The sequence below is a fragment of the Labrus bergylta genome, chromosome 12, assembly GCF_963930695.1.
Source record: "Labrus bergylta chromosome 12, fLabBer1.1, whole genome shotgun sequence".
Lineage (NCBI taxonomy): Eukaryota > Metazoa > Chordata > Actinopteri > Labriformes > Labridae > Labrus > Labrus bergylta.
Window position 1 is genome coordinate 5,279,973 of NC_089206.1, and position 25,757 is coordinate 5,305,729.

The 25,757-nt window shown below is 41.6% G+C and overlaps 1 protein-coding gene across 7 annotated transcripts in view; it reads right to left on the bottom strand.

Annotated features, from left to right (window-relative positions):
* Positions 1 to 25,757, bottom strand: part of plekhg5b (pleckstrin homology domain containing, family G (with RhoGef domain) member 5b) — a 70,063-nt gene that overhangs the window by 26,161 nt on the left and 18,145 nt on the right. For 2 of the 7 annotated variants that reach the window (XM_065961195.1, XM_065961193.1), the window contains exons 3-4: positions 1,200 to 1,341; positions 631 to 660 (exon numbers count right to left, since the gene is read on the bottom strand). In XM_065961195.1, coding sequence (XP_065817267.1) covers positions 631 to 660; positions 1,200 to 1,341 — 172 coding nt within the window. Of the gene's footprint in view, positions 1 to 630; positions 661 to 1,199; positions 1,342 to 7,935; positions 7,999 to 12,385; positions 12,514 to 14,313; positions 14,574 to 25,757 lie in introns of those variants that run through there. The other 5 variants (XM_029280665.2, XM_065961194.1, XM_020651343.3 and 2 more) reach the window with 4 other exon arrangements.

A 25,757-nucleotide genomic window follows, 5' to 3' on the forward strand; every position in this document is an offset into this window, starting at 1 on the left:
CATGAATCAGTTGATAAATAAACCTCCTTAACGACTTTCAGAAACATAAGAAAAAGAGGTTCTGTGTAACTCCTGAACTTGCCCTGGAAGTGCTTCATTTTTAGGATTTCTTAGGTATATAAACAACCCATTGATTGTTTTCTATAAATTCATGAGTACAATGCAAAAAAAAGCTGCTAAAAGCCAACTTGGCATATTTTTCTTTCAGCTAATTTCCAAAACATAGATTGAAATAAAAGGTAGTAGACAGGAGTCAACTGTAGGCCCACAGCGTTGCTTAGAAAAGCTGCTCTGAATTGTTTTATCATCAACAGGCTAGAAAGTAGTTCCAGTAAGAAACGTTAACAGTGAGGTCTGTAGATCATCCATATTTTGTGAGGCCCTGAGTACCACTAAAGCTGCTGTGATTGATTTGATTCAGTTTGATTTGGGGGTGAAGGCAGAAATCTCGGAGATTATCGCCAGCTTGGTTCCAGAGCTCTGAATTATTGTGCACATGTCGGATTTATGAAGCAATTTAAATGGGTTTTTGCATCGTGTTCCCACCGAGGGAGGTTTCTTCCCACTTAAAAATGTATGACAAAATCAGAGCTTTTGTGGCAGGAATCAGAGAGCCAACGTCTTTCCTACCTTGCTCATTCCAAAAGTGACAGAAGAAAACTGCAAAAATGGCCACACACAGTCAACTTCAGTTCATTTCTTTGTTAAACCTGAAAATTGTGAATGAATATCTCCCCACAATACTGACCCAACTACTGTAGCTAAAAATGAGCTGTATTGGGAAATACTTTTTTTTGGGGGGGGGGGGGGCTTTATCCCTTCAAAAACAGGGTGTGAAAGTGTGGAATGACATTTTGCAAAGTGCAGGGTTTGGAGTTGAACCCAGTCTTCCTGCTCGAAGGCGGTAGTCTTTGCACGATATAAGTGCTAAAATTCTTGCACTGCTGTGAATTATTTATCTAATGTCAGTCCATAAACTTAAAATCTTTCTCCTGGAGCACCACATCTTTTTCTCTACTTCTCATCTCCTAGTAGAAATACTTTTTAATAATCATACGTTTCCCAATAAATATAAGAAAGAAAATTTTGCTGTACAGATCTTCCTTATTTAGACACTGATGTTCACACAGTGCAATCCTGTGATGAGGTCATGGGTATGACATCACTGAGAGAGAAACAAAGAGTGGACAGTGAAATACCTTGAGGTTGTAAGTCAAATCGGGGGTGCCGGTCAAAGTGCATGTTGTCTGTGTTCTCTGAATGGAAGCGTGAGTCACATGACTCACACAGGTGAAGGGGGCTTTTGCTGTTCAGGTCTTGGCAGTCTGGGTGGTGGCACACCTAAAAGAGGAGACAGAGAGACGAAAATGATTACAATTATTTCGCAGCTGGAGGCTTTGCTGCTAATCATGTAGAAATGAGACATGGAAAGAATTGATGTTCAAGGTGTTTCAAAATGTACAAAACTTATTTGATATATTTTTGAGTTGAGCTGAACACAACCAAGCCAAACGTTTCATCCAAGTTTTACCTGGAATTTACCGGCCGGCTCTCTTGTAAAGTTTCTGAACAAAGTCAGGATGAGCGGATGTGTGAACACAGCAGGAAATATTCAGGAAAACTCCCCACGAGTGAGCGAGCGTGGGTGATGGTATAAATATGTCCTGTCACTGCTGCGGTCACGTGCACGTATAATAAAGCTGCTTCATACTCTTTACTGACAATAGCATGTTCAGTGTTTCCCCTACCATTATATTAGCGGAATAAGCACAATGATGTAGCATTGATATAAAGGCAAAAAATGTCATCACAGCGACGGACTCTGTCACAACCTCCACCAAATGTGAACACAAAACTCAGGAGGACTTCAGGGGCAGAGTGTCCTGAAAGTTTGTAGAAAATTCAGGAGTTTCTGTGTGTAAAGTGCTAAACATCCAAATCTCTCCTTGAGTAAATAATAGCGATGCAACAAGGGCTATTATGGAGATTTTCAAAGTTGGCGTTTCCAACCCTGGTATCAGTATCAGAACAGCTCCAAACCAAGTCCCTGCATTACAGAAACATTTGAAAAGGCAGAGCCAAATAAAAAGGGCAAACCAGTCCCACACATTTAGAATAAACAGCTCCCTGCCTCTATTGTTTCTGCCGTCATTAAATGACCACAGAGTCTGCCACCAGCATTCCTGAGGTTTGAAGACTCCCACTTCTCCACCATCTGTCCCCCCCTCAGTGGGAGGACAACTAATTGACTTAAAGTTAGTTTTTTCACCTCGTGCGCTGACCGGAGACCAGCTTACCCTTACATAATCTAAATTCCTACCAAAGGGAATGAGGCAATGAAACGGCCTACAATGGTCTGCAGCCGAGGCGACAGGCGGCAGAAGGCTGCAGGATTACAATCCAGACAGATCCGACCCCCCCCCCCCCATTACCCACCCTTCTGCTCTCTCCCTCACCTCACCATGGGGCCGGGTGGCACCAGAGTGCCCTTCCACCACACCTCACTCCACCCTCTTGTCGGCTCAGGAAGCGAGGATATAAGGGGAGATACAATGGAGGTCCCGCTAATGTACTTCCTGTCATTGTTTCCTTGTGCTCAGGAGGAGCAGTGTGCCTGTGCATGTGAGTAAATATGGGTGCTCAACAGGGGTTTGAGCACAAGCTAGGGAATGCAGCCTCCATGTAAACACAACAACTACAGATATGCAAGAAGTAGACGCCACCCCCTGACAAAACACTGCTATACAAGCTCATTTTCAGTAGATATATTGGTGCAAACCATGCATATGCAGTGTCACAAGTTCGAGCTAAAAATAACAGCTCAATAAAAAGGTCTGTCTCTCTGGTACCATCATATTCTGCAGACTGGAGCAGGAGTCTCTGCCACTCCTGCAACCCAGCTCCGTTTCCATGCCAGCAGGCACCCAGGACCCCAATAAACATCCAACGTGCCCCCTCGCTGGGTCGCTCGCTCACTCTGCAACGTGCTGAGGCTAATGATCTGCCTTATTAATCCACTCCTCTCAATGTCTAGCCAGGTATAATCACAGATTTGAAAGGGTTGGTTTGCAGGGCTGGAAGAGGACAGAAGGGAGGGAGGAAAGGAGGGAGGGATAGGGGTTAAGGGAGGGTGAGGAGTCCCGGTAAAGATATAAACCCAAGACAGGAAGGGGAAAAAAAAAGTCCGTCCAGAAGCTTTTCAGAAGTACAAAGCCCCCCTAATCTTGCGGGCTAATTGGTGCCTGCGCTCTGTCAAAGCCATCTGACGGTCCTGAGGAGATTAAACAGCCCCTGCTTTGAGCTCGGCAAGCCTGGGTCTTCACCTCTTTTTTCCTCCCTGTGCCTATCTTCTCTGTTTCTCTGCCACCACCAGCACCGGCTCCTCCCTTCCGCACATACACCAAGGATCAGTGTACCCAGACTGAGCCCCCGACCAAAGGCCATGAGGGAGGTTTAAAATAGAGAGAGAGAGACAGGAGTCAGAGAGGGGAAGAGAATGGCCTTGCTAACTCAAACACAACTCAATTAAACCTCTAATAATTGAATTGTTTGAATTCAATAAGTGCTGAAATCTGGGAACATGGTGGCACAGTATAACAAAGTGTTACAGGGTGATAAATACTGATTGGAATCAAAGATGCAAAATTGTAGAAAACCTTTATCCAAAAAAAGGTCACGTGATGACTTGAATGTGAGAGGGCTCCTTCGTAACATAAAGTGAGCTAAAGCTTTTAAGAATTCTGAAACGCTTCGGAGCGTTTTACAGTCTTTCAGCTCATTGTTTTGGGATTTCCACCACTTTTTTAAAAAACTTCAAATTTGGTCCCTCAGCTCTCAAAAGTTCAATTCTTTGTCCTCTTCATCAGCCTTTTAAAATATGACTGTAGGCTACATGGCTAGCAGAGAAAGGCAAGCAAACAATGTCACACAATGAGCTCGGTTACTTATTTTACGTACATTTACTAGGTGGTCACAAAAAGGACTTCAAACAAATGCTAGTACTGAAGTGTAAATAGAGAACTTGATCAATCGGCAAGTTTGGCACATCAATCAAAAAGAAGCGCCCGATCAATGTATAAGCTGGCAGATGTATTGCCTATCACACAGGATATACATCCTGGTCTGGATTTAGGTCTGGATTTAGGTCTGGAACTGGAGTCCCGGTGCAGACCATAATATGAAAGCTGAAGAGGAGCCAGGTCACTTTCCAAGTACTGCTTGAGCATTTGGCACAAAATTGGTCCTGCTCTACTCTTCAGGTATGATATGTCTTTTTTTTTTTACAAGTATGTAAAGGTATAAAGTTTCCCAAGCATCATAAGATTTCACTAATTTTGCAATTTTCTTATTTATTTATTTAAACATTGAGAGGGTCCTGTCCAGTCCTGTGCTCTCTGTGTGATGACTATGACCGAGGAGAACAATGAGAACACTGTGAAACAAAGCCATTTCTCAATCGCTGCAGTCCATGACGTCTGAGAAGCCGCGGATTCAGAGGATGGAAGAGTCTCACCTCTGCCTGAGTCACAGAGCCTAACCTACAGATTGACGACCACAACTGCACAGACAGACAGCTTCATCAGAACGCAAACAAGTCGCAGAAATCTGTTACAACATCACCCACATCTCCTCCTCTGAAGTCAGCGCCAATGCATGTGCTCACTGCACGCTTTTTTGCTGCGGAGGAGTCAAATGTCCCATCGCACAGAGGTGCTATGTTCTCCGGGAGGTGTGCAGACAAGTGGCCCGGCCAGAGGAACCCAAGAAGTAGACCCAGTTGCCATATTTAGACAATAGTTCAGATAGGTAGGCCTTCCTCGCCATTCGAGTCGGGGCGTTCGCATTCCTGCTGCGAATAAAGCTGCTGAAAAATTATCTGATGTTTTTTTTTAGCCAAGACAAACGAGCGCATCATGGGAAAAAAGAAGAGATAGACTAAAAAACATCACAAAGAAAAAAAACGGAGAAAAGCTTTTAATCTTACATTCTTGACAGACACCTGGTGAAATACAGCTAAAACAACCGCCTTTAAGCTCAGGATATGTGCAACATGGGATTCTTGCAATACTCAACATTCCTATCAATGAGACGGATGATTGATACTCGGATAAGAGTATGACCTGACTTTCTTTATCCCGGCTCTGGTTCAGTTTTCCCAACACAATACAGAGGAGGGAGAGACCGTGCCAAACAGCTGACAGGAGGCCATGCGTGCCTCGGACCGCGAGTGACTGAATGTGTTCAAGACAACATGTGTCATGTGAGCGTGTGTCGCATGCGCCCCCCCCCCTGCATGCCTGCTCTCACGTCTCCCTGGATTAGTAGGGAGGTTCAGGGGGTATAACAAGAGTGACTATAGATGAAACACACACAAACACACCCTTGCAGAACAGCTGAGATCACACTCCAGCGGGCCCCTCGGCCCTCGTCTTGGGTTTATCACATCCATTGCCACGTGCCACATGCTTATGCACCCTTGTTTCCACACATCCTGCAAACACTCACGCACACACATGGACTTGCAAACACCGGCTTGCCCACTGCAAGGCTGTGTCATCGATGAGCAGCATTGCTCGCCTCGCAGCTGTAATAAAGCCGCTCTTGTTTGGAAGAAGATGACTGGAGTCTCCTGAGGTGAATCAGGATTATTACCTTAACGCTTAATCCTCCAAACACTGGCACGCTACATCTGAAGACGCTCCAACACACTTTACAACACTTAGTGCAGCCACTGACACACGCTAAGAGCTTGATCTGCTTTGGTCTAAACAGACGGCTTTACAGAGCACAGCTGATGCTAAAGACATTAAAGCTTGGAACGGTTAAAATGACGTTGGGAGTCGAATGTCTTCAACATGATTTATAATTAAGGACGGAGTTTGTGGCTTTAGAGTAACAGGCTTGCAGTTAAATTTGGCAGAAGCGTCCTCACCACCATCACAATTCTGGCTCCTGGGGACAGTTTTAAATCAGTTTCGACGGCTTGCCACATCTCTGCAGGCTGGAAAATGGGTGGGTAATCAGTCTTTGTCGGTGTATGGAATTATATGAGGCATTGAGGGAAAGGCTGACGATAAAAAAAATCCAGATTACAGATCTGACTATGTGATACAAGGCCCATCCATCACAAAAGAGCTGAGAGACAATCTGCCCAGTAATGATCTTTGCACTGACAAGAATATACTGATAACATTCATAGATTGGGAAAGCCAAAACTTCATTGGCAAGGACTTCCTGCCTGTTTATTACCGCCCCCTCTCCAAGAATTCTCCCGGGTTACAGCTTGTCCTGCCAGAGCGCACCTAGAGCTTATGCAACAGCATGCATCCCTGTGTGCACATGAGTGTGTGTGTTTGTTTGCATCAGGTCAGAGCCGCAGTGAGAAGAGGGCATGTGTGCTGTAGGCTGTAGTTTCTTGTCATTGTGTGTCGTCAGAGAAATAATGGGATTTCCTTTGATCGTTGACTAAAACTTGACAGAGATTGACAGCATGAAAATAAATCTTAATCCCTGATTATATCTTAAACTAAAGCCATTTTTCAATATTTTGAAAATAAGATGTTTATCTGTACTTTTCATGTGAAGGTGACTTATAATACTTTTGCAAGATATTTTGACCGATTTGAGTTGTTGCAGTGTTGATACACTTAGAATGAAATATACCTCCCTTGAAATTGACATGATGCAGAAAGTGAGATAGTTTCTGTGGGGGAAGAGGCACCACTCTGTTTATTCTACTGGTCTGTAAAAACACAGTTCACTCAGGGTCTGTGATTTAACAGAGGGATGTTGTTCTGCCCTCCTTTGCCCTTTCTGCTGAAAAGCTCCCAAAGGTAAGATTTGTGCTTTTTTTGGGAGCGTTTTCAAACAATGTTTTTGAGTTCAACACAAGACTTGAAATTTATTTTGCACCCCCCCCCCCCAAACCTCCACACACACCTCCCTCACATGCCACTGTGTAAGGTCACTGAACATTCCTATCTGCCACTCTTCTTGCCTTTTTCTGCCCCTTCTCAAATCAGCACACGGTATTTAGGAATCATGAACACAGAGTCTGAAGCGCCTGACAGTAGAACTATTCCAGAAACGTTCATTCATGCCTTTTCTAAACTTAAAATTTGCTTTATTCAAAATGATATAGTAGATATGAAAAACCTCTCTCTCAAGGAGACCTGAAATGTTATCTGACATAGTGGCACGGGTATGGTTAGGTGAGTAACTGACTTGTTTTTTTCTTTTGGAGAACAATCCTTAATAAATAATGTCAACATGACAGAGACTGCCTGATTGGTTGAACAGTAAAATAACATCATAGGTGAGAATTAACAGGCAGAACTGGCCAAGAGAGGAAATTTGTTCTCCCGGAGATTTAATGGTGTTTTTATTGTGTTGTGTTTAATGATGAAGTGTGTGTATGTGTCAGATGAGAGCATCACAGTGCGGAGGTGTGAGGATTGGTTCAGGAGGAAAGCGGTTGATGTACAACTCGTACATTTCTGCAGCAAAACAGAAACAACATGAGGGAATATCTTTTATTGACATATTGTGAAAACTGGAGTTTTCCCACACAACGCACTGAAACACACACACACACAGCTGTTTGTTGCCATGGTTCCCACACCCATAGAGCAAACTGAACTCCCTTGGCATTGTTCTGGGCAGCCATCATCAACCTCCACACACAGACACACACAAACTATAGAAAACATGGAATCAAAGCCAACCTGAATCAACACAAAGCGCAACAGCTGAGCTAATGCTCTATACTGGGCACAATGGAGAAAAACCGTTTGGTCCAATGGAGCTCTGACTGTATTGTTCAGGCCAAACGTCTGTCTAAAAAGAAAAGCCTTATTGCACTTCAGTCTGTGTTGAGACTGCGGTGTACATCCAGCTACACTGTGTTTAATTATATGGGCCAACTGTAATGCTTACCATCAATCCACTCCCACAGAAAAGGTCCTGTCCTAACATGAAAGTCATCATTTGGCAACAGTCTCCCTCGCTGTAAGTTAGCGTTAGCACGGCTCCTCATCAGTCAACAGAGGCTGCAGGAGACGGCTAACGGTAGCTCCGAGTCCAAACTTTGCAACCCAGTTTGTTTATCTTCCAGACACAAAAAAAAACACACCGGGGAAAGAAAAATACTCAAGTGCATCCTAAAAGACACACCTTCATGCTAACCACCAGTTAGCAGCACACTGGGCTGCGGAGTCATGCACGGTCTTGTTCAAATAGTGCGTCTGCTGTGAAGTCAGTCAAACAATCCAGACAGACTTTGGTCAGAGCAACTCATTCTTTCTGCACCATCGAACTAATCAAAGACGACCCAAAAAAGTCAGACAGGAGGACACATCATCAGTGGTTCATAGTCTACGACTGAAAGAGACACAAGCGCTGTCTCATTCTGACAGTCAAATCCTCTCCTGTACTGACCCTTTGACCTGTGCATACATTTACACTGTGCAGTACAGAGTACAGAGACTACATAAACACAGGTGTTCCTTTACAAGTGCTATGCAAATACAGATATTTTCATAGCTTATTGTTTTGCAGTCACTACAAGGCTGAACTGGCTTGTTCAGTCAGCTAAAAATCAGAAAATCGTTTTAATTTGTTGATTTGTGTTTCCCGAGAAGACCAAGATGCTTTCCTCAAATGTCATGTTTTGTTCATAACCCACAGAGATTTCATTGCACAGCCACAGGGGAGGCAAGAAACCATTCCAAATCTAATCTAAAGGGTGCTGTTGGGCGAGTGGTTAGTCTGTACGCCCCACGTGTAGAAGCTGTAGCCCTCGGGTGAGAATCCGACCTGTGGCTCTTTCCCTGCATGTCATTCCTCACTCTCTCTCGCCCCAATTTCCAACTCTATCCACAGTCCTGTCTCTCCAATAAAGATGTAAAAAAAGGCACAAAAAAAAATAAATCTTGATATCTTGAACAAATTTAAAAGGCTGGAATCAGAGAACATTGCCTTTTTGTTTTTCTTAAAATGTACTCAGAGTCATGAATTGTTTTAACAAAAGTTAGACATCATGTAATCATTTTAACTAATTGTTAACTGGTGCAGCTTTTATTTATTGCTTGTAAACATCTTTGCGCATCTTCTAAATCAGACATTGACAGTAACCAAGCCGACGAGGAAACAACTGTGCCGTTAACACGCCATTTTGTCTTTAACTGCAAAGCACAAGACGATATCTTCGACTGCATTAAGCATGATTGATTGTCGCCGAAGAGCTAAAAGCCTGCAGAGCGATCCTGCTTTACATCAAGCTGTGCCGACAGAGAGCGAGACAGGTCAAACTCTGCTACATGTGGCTTTCTTTTGCTACCTTTTTTCTAAGAGCCAATTTTTCGCTGTCCTCCAGGGAGCGTTGCACACGACCCCCAAAAGGCCTCCTCGTGTACTCTGGATGGGGCCTGCTTTTTCCTAAACATTACACAGATTGGCCATTAGCTGTGCCCTGTTGGTGGGACTGAAAGCAACCCCGCGGAGAGTATGCAGGAGATCAAAAGAGGAGAGCAGGGGTAGGCCTGACCCGGGTCTGATTTATTTTTCAATAAATGCATGATGCATCTGTTGAGGAGTGGCACGGGAGAGGGCCGCCGCTGCTACACACTTTCTTCTGCTGCCATCTGTCCTCTGGGAGGCGGAGGAAAGCCAGGTTTTTAGCTTTTTACTGGCGAACCTTATGCAACAAGGCTGCCTGTCTGCCTGTTCCCCATTAACTGACTCTCCTTCATTCTGGTGTAGACCTGAAGCCTTAACACACATATGGAGTTACTCAAACAGAGGCACTTGTTCTGTTTCGTCCTCCCAGGAGGTGTGTGCATGTGCGTGTGTGCGTGTGCGTGTGTGTGTGTTAGGGAAGCACATGTTAAATACGCTCATCAAAGAGCCGCAGTGGTAAATTCATTCACTAATCGACATCAAATGTCGGACAAAGAGGGGCGTTTAACAGGGCATGATGTCATTCAAGACCATTTAGTGCAAGTGGATAGAAACCAATGACAGCAGGTGGACATAATGATCCCCATGAGGCAAACTTGACATTTAACCACACGTAACTTCAAAAGGATTTACTTTCCTCATTGCAACTTCATTTACAAGTCCAGAGCTAATACTTACAGCATGAACAGACGGACTGCTGTAGCCCCGCCCCCCTTCAGTCTTTGTTGCTATGCATGCAAGGCTTGATAATGCCATTCACCATCATAACAGATAAAAAGCAAACATCTCTCGACTATGAGATTTGGCTTCATGTAAGGATACATTTTGTCGCATGAAGTGACCACTATTTGAGAAGATTTGATCGGCTAAAGTTAGCAAACCCATTCATGGTCACTCAGTGAGTTGGTTTAATCCATGAATGATTATCTTTAAGTTTCCTTCTCACTTGTGTCGCAACAAAAAAAACCTGCAAAAGGGTCTGACTATATACTTACAGGCTACATACATGCTATGAAGGTCAAAGCTGAAGCTAATTAAAGTTACACATCCTTGGCTAAATGTTAGCATCCTGCTTTGTTAGCCGGGTATCAACATGTGGCAAAGCACGCTGTAAAGAAAAGGTCGCTTACTCCACAACAGTTTATATGCAGATAAAACTGAAACCAAAATATTATTAAGAATTTGTCCCAAGAAGAATGTACACACCTAAAACCAGTACAATCGGTCAAAATTGAGTCATGACGTTGGACTGGACTATAAACCTAAACATGTTTATTGTGATGATTTACATCAGTAAGAATGTATTATCAGCCTTTTAATGGATCTTGATGCATGATCATCGGCTAATGCTAGCGATGCATCAATGCATTGGTTGAACATTAGGCTGACATCGGCATTGATTACAGACATCAGCCCATCAGTAAATAGTGTGGTCTTATCTTTTGTGTCACGTCAATGCTGGCAAACTCGTATATCTGACAGCTGAGAGAAAAGGTTCTTCTTACTTGGCAGAAGCAGCCACTTGTTGTGGACTAAGTGATTTATTCTCATGGTCAAACGTGAGAGAACATTTCGGCAGTGTTGAAGTATAACACCGTCTCTGAGTAAGATCAGTGACATTTCAAGACGAGGAACAACTATTGAAACACATCAGATGTCTTACCTCTTTTAAAAAACAGACGCAAAGAATTACAAAGATATGAAAATACATCAGTATCTGAATCAGATAAATTGTTTTTTTTTTCTACTGCTTCTGTTTCCTGTCCTATCAGACGTCTAATCATATCCTAGCTTTCTCAGGTAACAGCTACCTTTAAGGGTAAAACTGAATATTATCAAAAGCAAAGATGATAAAGCTGAATTGCTAAGTGAAATCCCCACTGTAAAGATCAGTATCACATCAAGTATATCAGGCTGCAGATCAGTTTGTGTGACTCATTCGCTTCTTTCAGTGTTGAATGACTTTCAAGTGTAACTGGACGTAGAATTTCGACATGTCATCCTCCTCTTCATGGTGACACCCTGCGGGAGACGTTTTTTCCCAGATTACACACTTAAAGAGATTGAGAAGATATGCGTTATTTCTATGAAGTCACTTTTGTATTTACTCTACAAGAGAAGAAGAATTAAACACCCTTTAAATTCACACAACTTTTTTAATTTCCTGCTCTGGTAATTCATCCTCAAAATAAAAGGTAGTGACGTCAATTCTTCAATAACTCACCAGTGAACAGGTACTGCATCGATTCTGTGCCTCAACAACAACATCGCTGTTTTTATCCCTGTCAGACTATATCACATATAACCTGGTGCTATGCAAATAGTCAAAAGGTTAAGTCAGATACTGTCCAAAGGTCCACCTGACACAACACACAACACCCCAGAACAAATGACAAACTCAGGAAGAACCATGCTCACAGGAAATACTGTAGCTCCTATTCTGTGAGGTAAACTTTGCATTCCAGTCAAAGGTATGTTTCAACTTGCAGCAATGGTTTTCCCAAGAACATTTCTACCTCCTCATCTTCAAAAACCGATTTCAGACAAATGCATACATGGTCGCTTTTTCAGCTGAATCCAAACCTAAATTAAAACTGCAACAGTTCACTAGAAATACTCTGTTTCTTTCTAGACTGAACATGGAGGAATCTTCAAGCAAAAGCAAAAGCAGTCTCATTTTTCTTTAATGATTTTTAGAGATACTTTCGCAAAACCGACCCAAAGCCCTGAAGCACAATTGTTTACATGACACCCTAATGACACATGCCACTGTCACAGTGTCGTCAGTGAAGAAAAAACAACACACTCAAGCGGCCTCTTAAGGACAGAAACGCCACTAAATCCTCTTAGACCTAAACACAGCCGGGCTTGACAACATTTAGCTCAAGATGATCAATACCAGCACATTTAAAAAAAAGAAACCACTCACCAGCAGCTGGCCTCTCGCTGCTCTAACAAAGTCAAGTGTACTGACTGCTGTCTCAGGCAATGTTGGCTGGACTGTGACGCAACCAGCCTCCCTATCCATAGCTCCAGGGCAGGAGAAAAGAGAGATAGACAGACAGGAGGGCGGTGAACACAAGACCAAAAAAGGAGGAAGTTAGAGGAAAAAAAAAAGAAGAGCTGGGTATTCCAAGTTCAACTGGAAATGAATGCTCCAAGTACGACATGGAAGTTGATTATTTGGAAACCACTTCTAATTACAAAAGAATATGGAAAGAGCTGAACGCTGGTGGGTGCCAGAGGGTACACCGGTTAGATGATATGAGAAGCAGATGTGAAATATGCAGACATACAAGGAAAAATGTACTGAGAAGTGCTGCTGTGCACAGATGTGAATGTGTGCTGCCTTCACAGCCTCACTCAGGGGGAAAAAAAAACATGACAGGATTTAGCTAGGAGCTGCCAGTTAGTCAATGTTGAATTCTGGGATTGGAGCTGCAGCAGATGGAGAATTTTAATGTTTAATTCAATAATTGTTTACCGTGTTTCTTCATTGAATGACGTCATCCGGAGAGATTTTTATAGATCTATCAATTAAATGGGAAAATAATGAGCGGAGGTAAATTACACATGGTAAAAGCAGTCCTATATAAGCCCTGCTCTCTAGGTTTATAAAGAGTCTTTGTACACAGTAACACGTTTGCTTATAAACTACAGCTTGACCGATATGTCAGTTGACTGATATAATCACGCCGATATGAGTCTAATTCAGATATATCATTATCAACTAATAATGCCAAGGATGAACACTTATTCAGACTGGCCTCAGTAGACATTGAGGAATTAATATGTACACATGTGAAGTTTAAAGATTTAATAAGAAGTCCCTTCATGGATATTTTAATATTGCTACAAAATCAGCGCTCAATCAGTGTAAAGGTACTTCTTCTTCCAGCTCGTTAATGAACTATAAAGGCTGACATATCCACCAAATGTCCCCTCTTAAATGGTCTCAAACACCATATTATGTCAGTCTCAACAGCAACTTTAAATTATTTCATCATTGGGGGAAAAACGTTCTCTGAATGTCTTCTTCTGTCCAAAACCAAAATGTTTTTCATTTTCTTTCATACATGGACAAATAGTGTGTCCCTGAAGCATTTTTCCCTATTTTCAGATGTTTTATAGATCTAACAATTAAATCAGAAAATAACGAGCATATGTTGGGAACTATTTTTTAAATCCAGTCCCAATTTCAGCCCTGCTCTCCAGATGTAAACACGCTTACTCAGTTTAACGGATACTGGCATAATAGAGATATATCATTATCCGTAAACACGTTATCCAAATAAGCACTGATATGAACACTTATCCTAACACTGGCATTGAATAATCAATACATATAATGTAAAGTCCTTAGATTAGGAGACGGCCCTTCTTGGACATTTGAGTAATCATAATCAAGAATGGGTGAACAAGATGTTTCTTCCAGCTCAAAAATTAACATATATTAATTTTCCTCTTCCCTCTCTCGTCTCAGAACTCCCATATTCTGTCAGTCTCTAGGAGCTGTTTACGATTCTTATCATCATCATTGGTGGAATAGGAAAACTGACATCTCACTCCATGAGTCCAAAGATAAGACTCTGATGTCTTTAGCGAAAACCAACAATCAGAAACCCCCCAAACTCTTTGTTGACTTTCCTAAAAGAGAAAGTAAATCAAAATGTCCTTTTTATTTAGGAAGCTGGAACCAGGATATTATATTGAACCTTGAAACATGACATCTTTAGAGCGAGTTTTTGATGTATTGCTGCAGATCGAACTTTTTGCACATGGTAAATTCTTCAAGAAGCGCTGACATACAAGAAAAATTAGACAGAAGACAAAGCGTTGTCTTTACATTAGATTTACCATAGAAGAAGGACTCCTCTCCCCAGTATCAGCAGCCTCTTGGAGCATCAGTGGAAGAAGTAATCAATATCTCCAAGGTCCAATATACAGCAGGTGGTGAAAGTTTTAGTCCCAACGTGAATCAGATTCTCTCTGTAGTCCTTCAGGTGACTTTGTGTGCGTTTGCGTCGGTTTCTTAAATAATCGGAATCCTCTGGCTAAAAACAGAGGGTCGGATTTAATCTGACAGATGGCCGAGGGTCGATAGAACGTGACAGAGCTGAGCGTCTCACTCTGTTTACTACAGCAGTCTACTGGGAACACAAGACTCAGACAACTCAGACCCCGCCCATCCTCTCAATCACACCCCCACATGCTCGCACACATCCCGGCTGACTCATGTCAACTCCCACTGAAACTGAGCCGTGCTCCCCTGAGAAGTAAAGTTTTCCATGTGACGATGTTTCAGCTGATCCTGATTTAAACCAAATGTCACTTTTTTTTTTTCTCTCTTTTACGTTTCTGTGCTGAACTTTAACGCTGGATTTAGAGCTTCATTTGAACTCTGGCCCTGAGGTGAACAGAGGTTAAACAAGGAGGGGCCAGTTGGGTTTCTTTTAAAGTGCTGGGGGGGATAAAACCCAACCTACACACAAACATCCCCACATTAACATGATAATAATAATAACACCTTGTACTGCATCTTCACCTGAGTCCATGTGAGTTTAAATTGAAGATAGAAAGCAAAACTTAAAGAACACATAAATTGCCTATAATACATTACTGGGTAAATCAATAGGTCGACTAATCAATTCATTAATTCTAACATTAAGTAGAAAAAAATCTATGAAACATTTGAATCACTTCCTGAGGAGAAAAACTTCCAAATTGAAACGCCAAAGTAAACTTGCTTGTTAAAGTTCTCCTCAGCCAATGATGAGGCGTAATGACTATTGTGACTCTTCAAATAAACATGATGATGTCACTGTGACATCATCACTGGAGATAGCACTTGTGTTTGGGCATTTCCCATCTTTTTACAGAAAGTCTAAGTTTAGAGCTGAAATAATTAATGGACTTACTAATTGTGATGCAACGGTCTGGATACTAAATGAATTGCGTAACTGATTTTTGAAGAATTGGCTGGAAAAATACAAATCAAATGAGGATCTTCAGCTGGTTTTGTATCATGGTTCTTGGTATTCAACCAGCCTTCAACATCTGTTTCTCTTTTTTTAAAGTTCGGAGTAGTTTTGAAATAGATTACCCATTTTAAAGTTTAAAATATCAATTTAATAACCATGGAAGTAATCAGGAGATAAAGCAATAATTGAAATGATTTTTAGTGGCTGTTTGATAGGCTGAGCGGATGGAGTGAAAAGATGCTATTTCGTTGAATTATGGGAAATGTAGGATCCAGGGTTTTTAGAATTTAGGATTAAAAGGTAGGATATCTTGTGCATGTGACAATCGTTCTTTTCTTAATGCACTAACTTTCATGAGATGAATTACTCTTACTGCTGTTTAAAAAAAAAATGAGACTCCTAGATTCCTAAAATTGAGAATTTGTTGTTTTTCTTGAAGAGTTAAGTGGTTATTTATTGGTTTTGGACATCTGTCAGACCATAATAGACGTCGAATGACATGAACTAGAGGTCATAAATAACCAATGAATATTTGACACATGATAATGGATTTCATTGTATGCTGCAACCCTTGTTTGGTGTGTGTGGGAGTTTAGTGTTGAGCGTGTGTGTGTGTGTGTGTGTGTGGTGTAAGAGCCAAGTATGATTTATAGCGTAATGTCCTGTTACAGTCTGGTGCTCTGACCACAAACACTCAGCCCACTACTCTCTGTTCTTTTGTCATTCGGGTTAATCCAAGATGAACCAGGTTTAAATCCCCCCCCCCCACAATTAGCTCGCTAGCAAAAACAATTCAACCCCCCCAGGCTGTGAAGGGGAGGAGGAGGGGTTTATGTTTGGGAGTAAAAGAAGGGGGATGAGGGAGTGGGGATGATTTAATGCAGGGATCCCCACCTCTTCTTGTCCTGTGTCTTCAAAACAAGGCGACCTGTTGAATCCATGTCTGCCACGCAGCCCCCCCCCCCACACTGTCGGCCTTAATAGGGGGGGGGGGGGGGTATATTTAAAAGAGTGGACAGCCGCAATTACCCTGAAGGATTAGACCCCATTGACACTGCCATTGTTGGAGGAGAGAGATGGGAGGGATGAATAAAAGTGACATTCCCTTGATGCCTGACCTTGGCATTAACCCCTAAAACTCATAAGCTCTGAATTCTTTTAAGTTTTAAGAGGAGCGGGTTAAAAAACGGATGATATGAGTGTGAAGATGATGAGCAAGTCGGTGTGGGAAAAAAAAAAAGAAAACTTGAAGACGAGAAAGGATTAAATATGAACATTTCTCCCCTAAAGCTGCAGCTGGAAGTTCCTAGGTTTCCGAGCTGGCTACAGTTTGGAGTGATTTAGAGAGTGAGTGCCGTAATAACAGGTTCTGAATGGGAGATTTTTCAAACCTTATTATCGCCTCTCTAACTAAGCTGTTCTATTCTCACAGCATTTCATTAAGCAGCGGTTGTTTATGTTCTCCAAACACTCTAACCAACAATTAAGAGGGGTTTGCCATGAGAAGACTCTTCGCATGCGATGGATTTAGGAGGTGGTGGTGGTAGAGGAGGGGGGGTTGTTGTTTTCTCAATCCGTCTCTTCACTGGGGGGCCTCCTCTTAAGTCTTTGAACCCCGGCTATATTGGTCGGCCCATACAAGACCCGTTTCCATAGGAGTGTCTGTCAGGTACTTTCTTCCTGTTGTTCCCCCGTCTGCTGCCATACTGCTTCCTGAATGGGATGCTCCTGGGGGGGTTGAGCTGCTGTCATTAGCACAACCCCCCCCCCTACAAGCACTTCTACCTCCCTGACAGGACATTGTCTAGATGTATAGATGGACGCACATAAGTCAGTGTCCAGCTTGTTTATTATGGCTGAGAGTCATTGTTATGGTATGGTAGATATTCTTTCCACTAACCCTCAGGAACCTCTTTTTCCACATTTCAGCAGCGTTACATCATTATTTTGGGTCGGTATTTCATCTTAAACTCAGCGTGGGCCTCTTACAATAAAGTTTTTTTTTTTAAAGTTGTACATACATAAATGATGAATAGACTTTAAAGTCTGATTATGCAACATTTGTTGAACAGCAGCCACTGTGACCACAGAAAATACAGAATGATGGGACGCTCAATTTCTCCTTATTTCCCACAATTCTTAGCCAGATGTTTAAAAGCTTCTCTTTTCAAATAAATGTGAAAACCGAATACATTTCCCATGTTTAATGCGACAGGGTTTACTTATAGATGACAAACTAAAAGAATGTTCACTCTATTTTCCTGCTGCATTTTCCTTTTTAACCAACAATATGACTGTTTTGTTTTCATTTTATGTCGACATTTGTGCAAAAGGCTCTGATGAATCAGATGTGGGCGGTTGTTGGCTAATAGAGTTATCATGTCAGTTTGTTATGATTATATCTCCATCTTCTGCTAATTATGTATCGTTAGGCCACTTAACTAAAGCCCTTCACAGATTGTTGTTCCCAAAACAGTGCCATAACCGCTGTTTTTACGCCCTCGTGCTTACACATTGCGTCCGTAAAGGTGTGACACTCGTGTCCAAGTGTTTGTTTTCACATTGCATTACGGTGTTGCAAACGTACGAGAGGCTTGGCGAGCAGCAAAGCTTGCTGTATTAAATCTAAGGGAACATATTCCAATGAAGAGAAACACATATTGTTTGGTGTTTACCTTATGTCGCTTTAACTCTACATGTTTGTTTGTTTTGTTTTTTATTGTGAGTATTTGGGGCAAGTCCAATTCATCATCATCATGTGTTGTTGAAATGCTCGAAGTAAAAGTGAGGCAACATATTTCCCCAGTAAGTAAACAAAAGAACTTACTCTACATGTGTTTCTTATATTCATTAAGTCACCTCCCTTAAGTATCTCAGGTGTGACATAAACTGAGTCACTGTCTCAAATTCATCAGCTTCTCTTACTGGATGATCACATCCAACATGGGTGGAAAAGTACAGCTGGATGGAAGACGCTTCTCTATGATTGGTTCAACGCTGATGATGTGTTTGTGTGTGTCTGCACAAGACAGAGCTGGCAGCCTGTTGGAGCCTGTAAGGATGGCTGGCATCCACATTGTAAGAGTCTTATTTCATTGAAGATACATCTACACATGAGATGAGAACATCATGTCAGATTAATTACTGAACACGCTGACGACGTTAAAGACCTTTACAGGATAAGTGAGATGTATTGTACTGATGATAAAAGGTTTGCAGCCAAAGTGTTAAGTGTGTACTACGATGACACCAGCTGGCAGTCAACACAGGGATTATACTAAAGCAAGACTGATGATCAATTTAGTCTTTCCCATGAAGTGATTTCATTGAACAGATCTCAGAAATGAGTGCTTACAAGTAAACCTTCTGTAAACTCACACAGTCCTTAATAAAGTTTATGCAGTCAAGTCAATCGTGAAAGAACTGGGCCCTAATGAAATGATGATGAAGTGAATCAAGACCAAAGTTGTAGTGACTAACGTTCAGTCTAACTAAAGCTTTAAAAACAAGTCAGAGAAATTAGTATAGGATGAATGTTCTGGGTTTAGTAATTAGTCAACATTGGTTGCATTTTTTCTTCTTTGGATTTGACTATTCATCTTAAGTGGACAAATAGTTAACTATAAGTTCAAATTCTCCCCAACAAATTGTCTCTAACCCATAGAAATGATGTTCCATTTCTGCATCCAAAATAAAACAAAAAGTGGATAAACTCAGGACAAAGTCAGTCTAACACCGCACGGAGACTGTTCCCTTCCAATTCACACACCTGATTGCGATAAACTGAAGCTTGGCTTTATGCACACTCTTAATCAAGGCTTCATTGTATGTTGTGTGTCAGAATCACACATAAATGCATATCAGTATAAAATGTTAACAAAAACACACATCCTGGCTCCAAAAGATGTGTTTCAATGCAAGGAAAAGGTCAATTAGTCTCATTCAAAGCGCTCTTTTGAGCAAAAAAATATCTAATTTCCCTGAAAGTTTGAAACCACTTCCGCTGAGTGTAGTGAAAAAGCGGTACCTAAGATTCTTCATTAAGAAGACAGTGGACAGTTACAGCTCAGTACATTGCATGGCTCCTCAACCAATCTGGCCTCACTGCATTAACTGTATCTGGCATGCGTACCAATTCGTTTTTAGCCACATTAACGACATGAGCTGCCAAATTGGGGCATCGCTTCATACCAAACCAACGTATCTGTTACTATCTGGATGACTGGTGGAGAATTTTGTGGGGACATTCTTGGTCCCAAGATGATGTACATGTACGGCCTGAAGTTTAAAGTCCCGACAACAATTGGATGGAATTGAATTTTACAACAGTTACGTACCTCCCATGTTGCCGGAGGAAAACATTGTTGGGACTTTGTTGATTATTTTGAAATTTCAATTTGAATTATCCGTTCAAAGCCTCAATATTTTAAATACTCTGGTACTAAGATGGCGAACATGGTAAACATTACAAGCATTAGGGTTGTCAGTACATGTAAGAGTAGTGTGTGCATGTTAACACTGACATTGAGCTTAAAGATCAGCTTTGTCTTATTACATCCTTACAGAACAGCTAACATGTCTGAAGAGTTTAATCACCATTCAGAACAGCCAATGCTTCTTTATGCTTTCAGAATAAGTTAAATGTGTTAAGATTATTAATACAATCATGGTTTGACTGTTTGACTCCACTTAATGTCAAATTTATGTGCATTGGTTTGAAGCTAGCCAAGTGTCTGGTATTTCTTAAAAAACAACAACAACAAAGATCTACCCATTTGTATAGATGCTGCAACAAATGTACTCCGAAATGAATTGGAAACTGTTGAGTATGCTGAGTATCCAAATTGGTAAGCATTAATATTAAATGATTTACATTGATATGAGCTATAATTAGTCTAATTATAATTTTAAGCTTCAGCAGACAGGAAAAGTACTAACGGTCTGATAAACACTGAGCGTACCGTCTGACACTGGTACATGAACTTGTCTCAGCTTTAAGCTCCCTCTGTCACATACAACAGAAGTTCTGAACTCTGTTTAAGAATGTAACGGTATATCATCCCTTGATTTTAGAGCTTTTTACTTCATGAAGTCAGTTCTCATCTTAGCAGCTTCTGACAGTGAATGAGCATGTCATGAATATGAAGCAGAGCATGAAATGCTGGAGAGGAGCATGTACAGTCAATCGTCCTTCGTAAACAAATTAACACCAGCGCATCTCAACAGTCGGCTTCACATCGAGAAGTGATTAGGTAACAACTCGGCTCCACTGATGTCTAAATGACTCCACAGTCACCAGAGCATCGCAGACCACCATTTCCATTTGTGGGCCTGCATTACTTCATACATTCAACTTTCCAGCAACTTCACAGTTAAAGCTGAGCTCACTTCCTATTACTTGTTTTTTTTCCTAGAAAAGCAATTTTAAAGACTCTGTAGTCTGCAGTCGCTCAAGTACAAAACAGGCTGTGAGAAATACATGTGGAAAGATCAGCAGCAGAGAGAGAGAAAAAAGGGCAAAGAAAGAAAGCATAGGCAGAAAGGAACATAAATCATAGAGTATAGCATACAATACAGGGTTCTTATCCCTGCCAGGAGACCATTAACAGAATATTCCTCAAAAGCAACAAAGCAAACGAAGGAAGAAGAGGAGGCATGTAATCTAGGAGGATACACACAGCTGGTTTAAATCAATCTACAGTCCATACATACTGTGAGGCTGTCTGCTTCCTTTGCAGGACGATGAATCCCGGCAGGCTTAAAAATGGACTACAATCAGGCTGATGGGAGGGTGTTAGTGTCGCTGCATAACACCCAGAACTTAATCCATCTCTAACAGCACCTAATAGCAAAAAATAGCACCTAATACCCTGCACCCTTCCACCCCTTCACACATACAGAAAGTGGGCATCGAGCCCAATCAGAGAGTTTACTTAGCAGCCTTAGCAGTTCCCTGTCAGTGTCACTTAGGTGAGATTTTCAGCCAAGCAGGTCAACTGAACACAAGGCAAGGTTAAATCAGAATATCCAGCGCTTCTGTATTCTGTAAAACCACGAAAAACTGACTACAAAATACCATGTGAGACAGCGAAAGGTTGAAACATTTAGGTGATCCTGTGGTATATCCACAGGATGCATGCACATGTGCGTGTCTGACTAATATAGTATTTCTTCACCGAAAACAGCAGCCAAGGATTACTCATGATATGTGACTGAATGGGGACAGAAGAAAACAAGAGAAAAGAAGAGAATGGGAGCCAAAGAAAAAAAACAACGTGGGCTGAGGATGAGGGGACGAGTGACGGCATGAGACAGACGAGGCCAGGTTTCCCTTGAAATGTAAGACAAGTTATGACAGAATTTCCAAAGAAAATAAAATACAGTCATTTCCAAACAATATGTGTTTCTGCCCACTGAAGTAAATGTTAGGAAGTTTAAACCTTTGATTAAACAATTCCTAGTGCCAATTCCATTAGTATAAAAACCCCCGCAGAAGAAGAGGACACAATGGCTCCTTTATAATATCACAACGTAACACAAAAGAACGAAGACAACATGATGTTAATATGAAATCTCTGTTTGTTCTGTGTATTCATTCAAGGCCGTACTGTCTCCTCACAAGGAGTGTAAGAAAGCATCGATACGCTCGAGTGTCTATTAAGGATGATTTCAGTCGGACTAACAGGTTTACATCCTTTGATGATTATTGTTTCTAAAACTTCTATATTTTGAATATATTGACTTCAGAAGCAGCCCTGAAAGTCGAAGGCAGCTGACTGAAACTTCTCCTCATCCTTTAGCTCTCTGAACAATAGACCTCTGCCTCCAGCTGTTTGGGCTGGGAGGCCCCTGTTTCCAAGGCAACCCACACCTTACAAGTTGTCTTGTCTGGTCCTGTCCTGTCAAAGCTGAAAGAGGCGGGGGGGGGGAATTTGGGAGACAGGGGTAGAAGCAAAGAGGAAGGAGGGGGGGGGGAGTGATCAGTGGCAATAAACCCTTCTATGTGGGTGTCTGGATCCAGGAAGCAAGCTTAGACTAGCATTGAGCGCTAACCAACGTAATCTGAAATGAATCCCACCAACTCAGCCAAGAACTGAACATTGCCTTCCCGTTGGACACCTGCAGGCTGATTTTTAAAACCCCCGCTGGCTTGAAGAAACCCACAATAAAGCATCCAAATACACCAGACAGCCCTGTTGGACACACATGTATCGGCTGCTTAAGCCTCCAGAAGTCTATCCTTTGAGTTCTGCTGTGTAATGTGGTGACAGCGCTGAGCTACGGCAGCACAAGAACAGAGGCTGACACCTGGTGTGATTTCAGTAAATTATGGCGCAGGTGAACGTCATGCTGTGACTGGAAGAGAGACGCGGCCCCGTCAGGAGATGATATACGGCTGCAGCAGAGCATACGCAGACCCGCCTGGGAATAAAACGGTTTAAATGCACTGCACTGTCCAGCCTGTGATTCGCTCGCTCGCTCGCTCTGTCTGTGTTTGTGTCTGCTCTGTGTCCTGTTGCCAAACCGCATGAATATCAAAGACACTATTCACAGAACTTAAAATCAAAAAGTGAAACATAAAAGTTTAATGTTTTTCTTTTAATATTCTGGGTAGGAATTCTTTCTTGATGTATCTAAATCTGTACTTGGAGAAGGGCTGAAGTGAAAGAAAAAAAGACTGCGTTTCTATTCATCCAAAAATGAATAACTCTAACTTGTGAAGTAAATGCAGAGTGAGTGAGCAACAGAGTGAGGTCTGTAGGTCAGAGTTGCTGTGACATTGCCCCCTGCTGCTTAAAGCCTGTTACAGGCAATGAATGTGTCAGTCTTGAGCAACAATAATGAAAAAATACACAAACTGAAAATATTTTGCTGCACAATACATTTCAGTTCTTTAACAGTCCGGAAAATTACCAATCTATCATGACTCACCTTCTCAGTGTTCTTATTTCACAAGACAACGTGTTAAAATATTCTGAATTACTAGAAATGATGAAATCTGGGAATATCTCAAGTTTACTGGGACAGAAAAATCATTCAAGGGTCAAGCAATGAAGCGTAAACCCAAACAGTGATTCAACATGATGTTAAATCTAGAAGCCAACACCAGCCAATAATGTTCTTTAGTCAACACTTCTGACGAATCAGCATTAAACAGATGAATTTCAATTCTTCACATTTTAGGTAATCGATTTGCACCACCGAACAGTTTGATACTTTCTGTAGACCATTTTCGTTGTAATTTTCACATATTGTTTTCCCTTTTGTATTGGATTATATGACTGTTTACGTTTAAATGCCAATTTATGCTCCTATCAGCATATTTCACTTAGTGGCTTTTAGAAATATCACGACAGGCTTCAAACTTTTTAAACTGAATCTCAAAATTATCTTCAACTAAAAAAGTAACTGTGATGGAGGAACTGAATGAAGATGAAAAAAGAGGAGCGCACTTTAACACAAAGGCAGGGCAGCGTGAGTCCCGTCAGTAGGCCGCTGCTCTGACACTTTCTGCTCCTGCGATGAATGTCAGTGGAGTCTGCTAAACAACTTTCCAAACAGACAGGGATTACGTCGAGTTATTTTACAACCTTTAATGCCTTTGTCTGAGACGTCTGAGTGCAATAGGAATAAAAAAAAAAAATGGATTTGAGCAGGATGCCCTTTTACCCTCTGACACAGGTACATGTAAGATATAAAACATATGTGGGTTAATATAGGAGGTAAGTATGGTGCTGTATCTACTTATCAAAAGCTCAGTTAAAACAACGTTGTGCTTTCTGTTTGCAGCAAAAACACGACAGAAAGAATAAACAAGGAGCTGTTGAACGTCACAGAGCGCCACAAAAAGGGTAAACGTCTGTCTTTCTAAGTTTTCTACGTCCCAGTGAGCCACAAGTCTTTTCATAATCTTACATAATAATGTCAACCCCAGGTGGCGTCAGACATGTTTTGTCCCACACTGCGTCCCCCCTGTGCCACAGCAGGTCTTTTAAACACAAAAGGTATACTTTAAACACACACACACTTGAAACTCACCGTCTGCCTCATTCACGTCTCTGCAAACACATACTTTAAAAAAAAAAAAAGGAGGGAGACTGTCATTGCGAGAGGGGCCAGGAGATTCAATAATGTGAGGAGCAGAGTGAGGATAGTTCAGGTTAAGCTCTTTGGCTCTCTCTTCTTCCCCCACTTTATTATTCTCTGTTGCCATGGTGAAATACTATATATAACATCCTCTCTCTCTCTCTCTCTCTCTCTCTCTCTCCATGTGCTGTTTGAATTCACTGTCTTTTTCAAGCAGTCATCTTCCCTCTATTGTTTCTGCAGAGAGGACAGCAGGGGACGACGTCTTGATTCAATGGGAACATCTATATTAAGCTAAGCTCTGTTTGCAAGACAGACAGACAGACAGACAGACAGACAGACAGACACTATGTCACTTTCCCGTAGCTGTCTGGCTAGACTCCCATTTTCAGAAACCAGTGGCTTCAAAGGAATAAATCATTTCACAGTCTAGTGGCCCGACACTGAGCTCCGTCACACACGCCCCTTTTAACACCTAAAAGAAGAGAAGCAGCTACACACTGGGACACGATGCTTCACCTACTGTGTCTTTTAATGCAACACAAGAGACGCAAAACACTCTGGGTGCATCCAACAAGGATGTGTCAGAGGTGTGTGTATATCATGAAATCAAAGCTGTTATATGGTAAGTCCCTGTTTAAGTGACAAAAAGTTGTTTTTTTTGTGTCTGTTCTGGTTGCTTAGGGGTTTAAGGAAGTTTAAGACGGTTCCTGTAAATTACTAAAATGAGTGTAATTGCGCTAAGCATGACTCATGTAATTGTTTTGGCTTGACATCTCTATCATGAAGATAGAATTTGTCAGTGACTCCGAAACCCGCTGCAAATCACTGCTGCATAAAAAAGAACGCTTGGTTAGCTCTTGGCACAAAAAATATACTGGTTAAAGTTTAGGAAAGATGATGGTTTGGTATAGTTCGGGGGGGGGGGGGGGGGGGTGTTATCATGATGATTATAACTTCCAAGTGGTTAAGATAAGGATACGATTTTGGTCAGGGTAACAAGAAGCCAGAGGTTGCTTGTTGGTAGGGAACAGGAAGAAACAAAAACATAAAAAGGCGAGTTAGTGGCAAAGAGAAGATTTGTAAAGCTATTTAGATTCGAGTACTTGAATGCTAACAAGTATTTTTTTGACATTTGTTAAAACAAAGGACACGATCTTATCCAAATGTACATGAAGTCATGAGTCTGGTTGAGATAAAATGATCAAATATCATTAAATTACAGTTTTATTT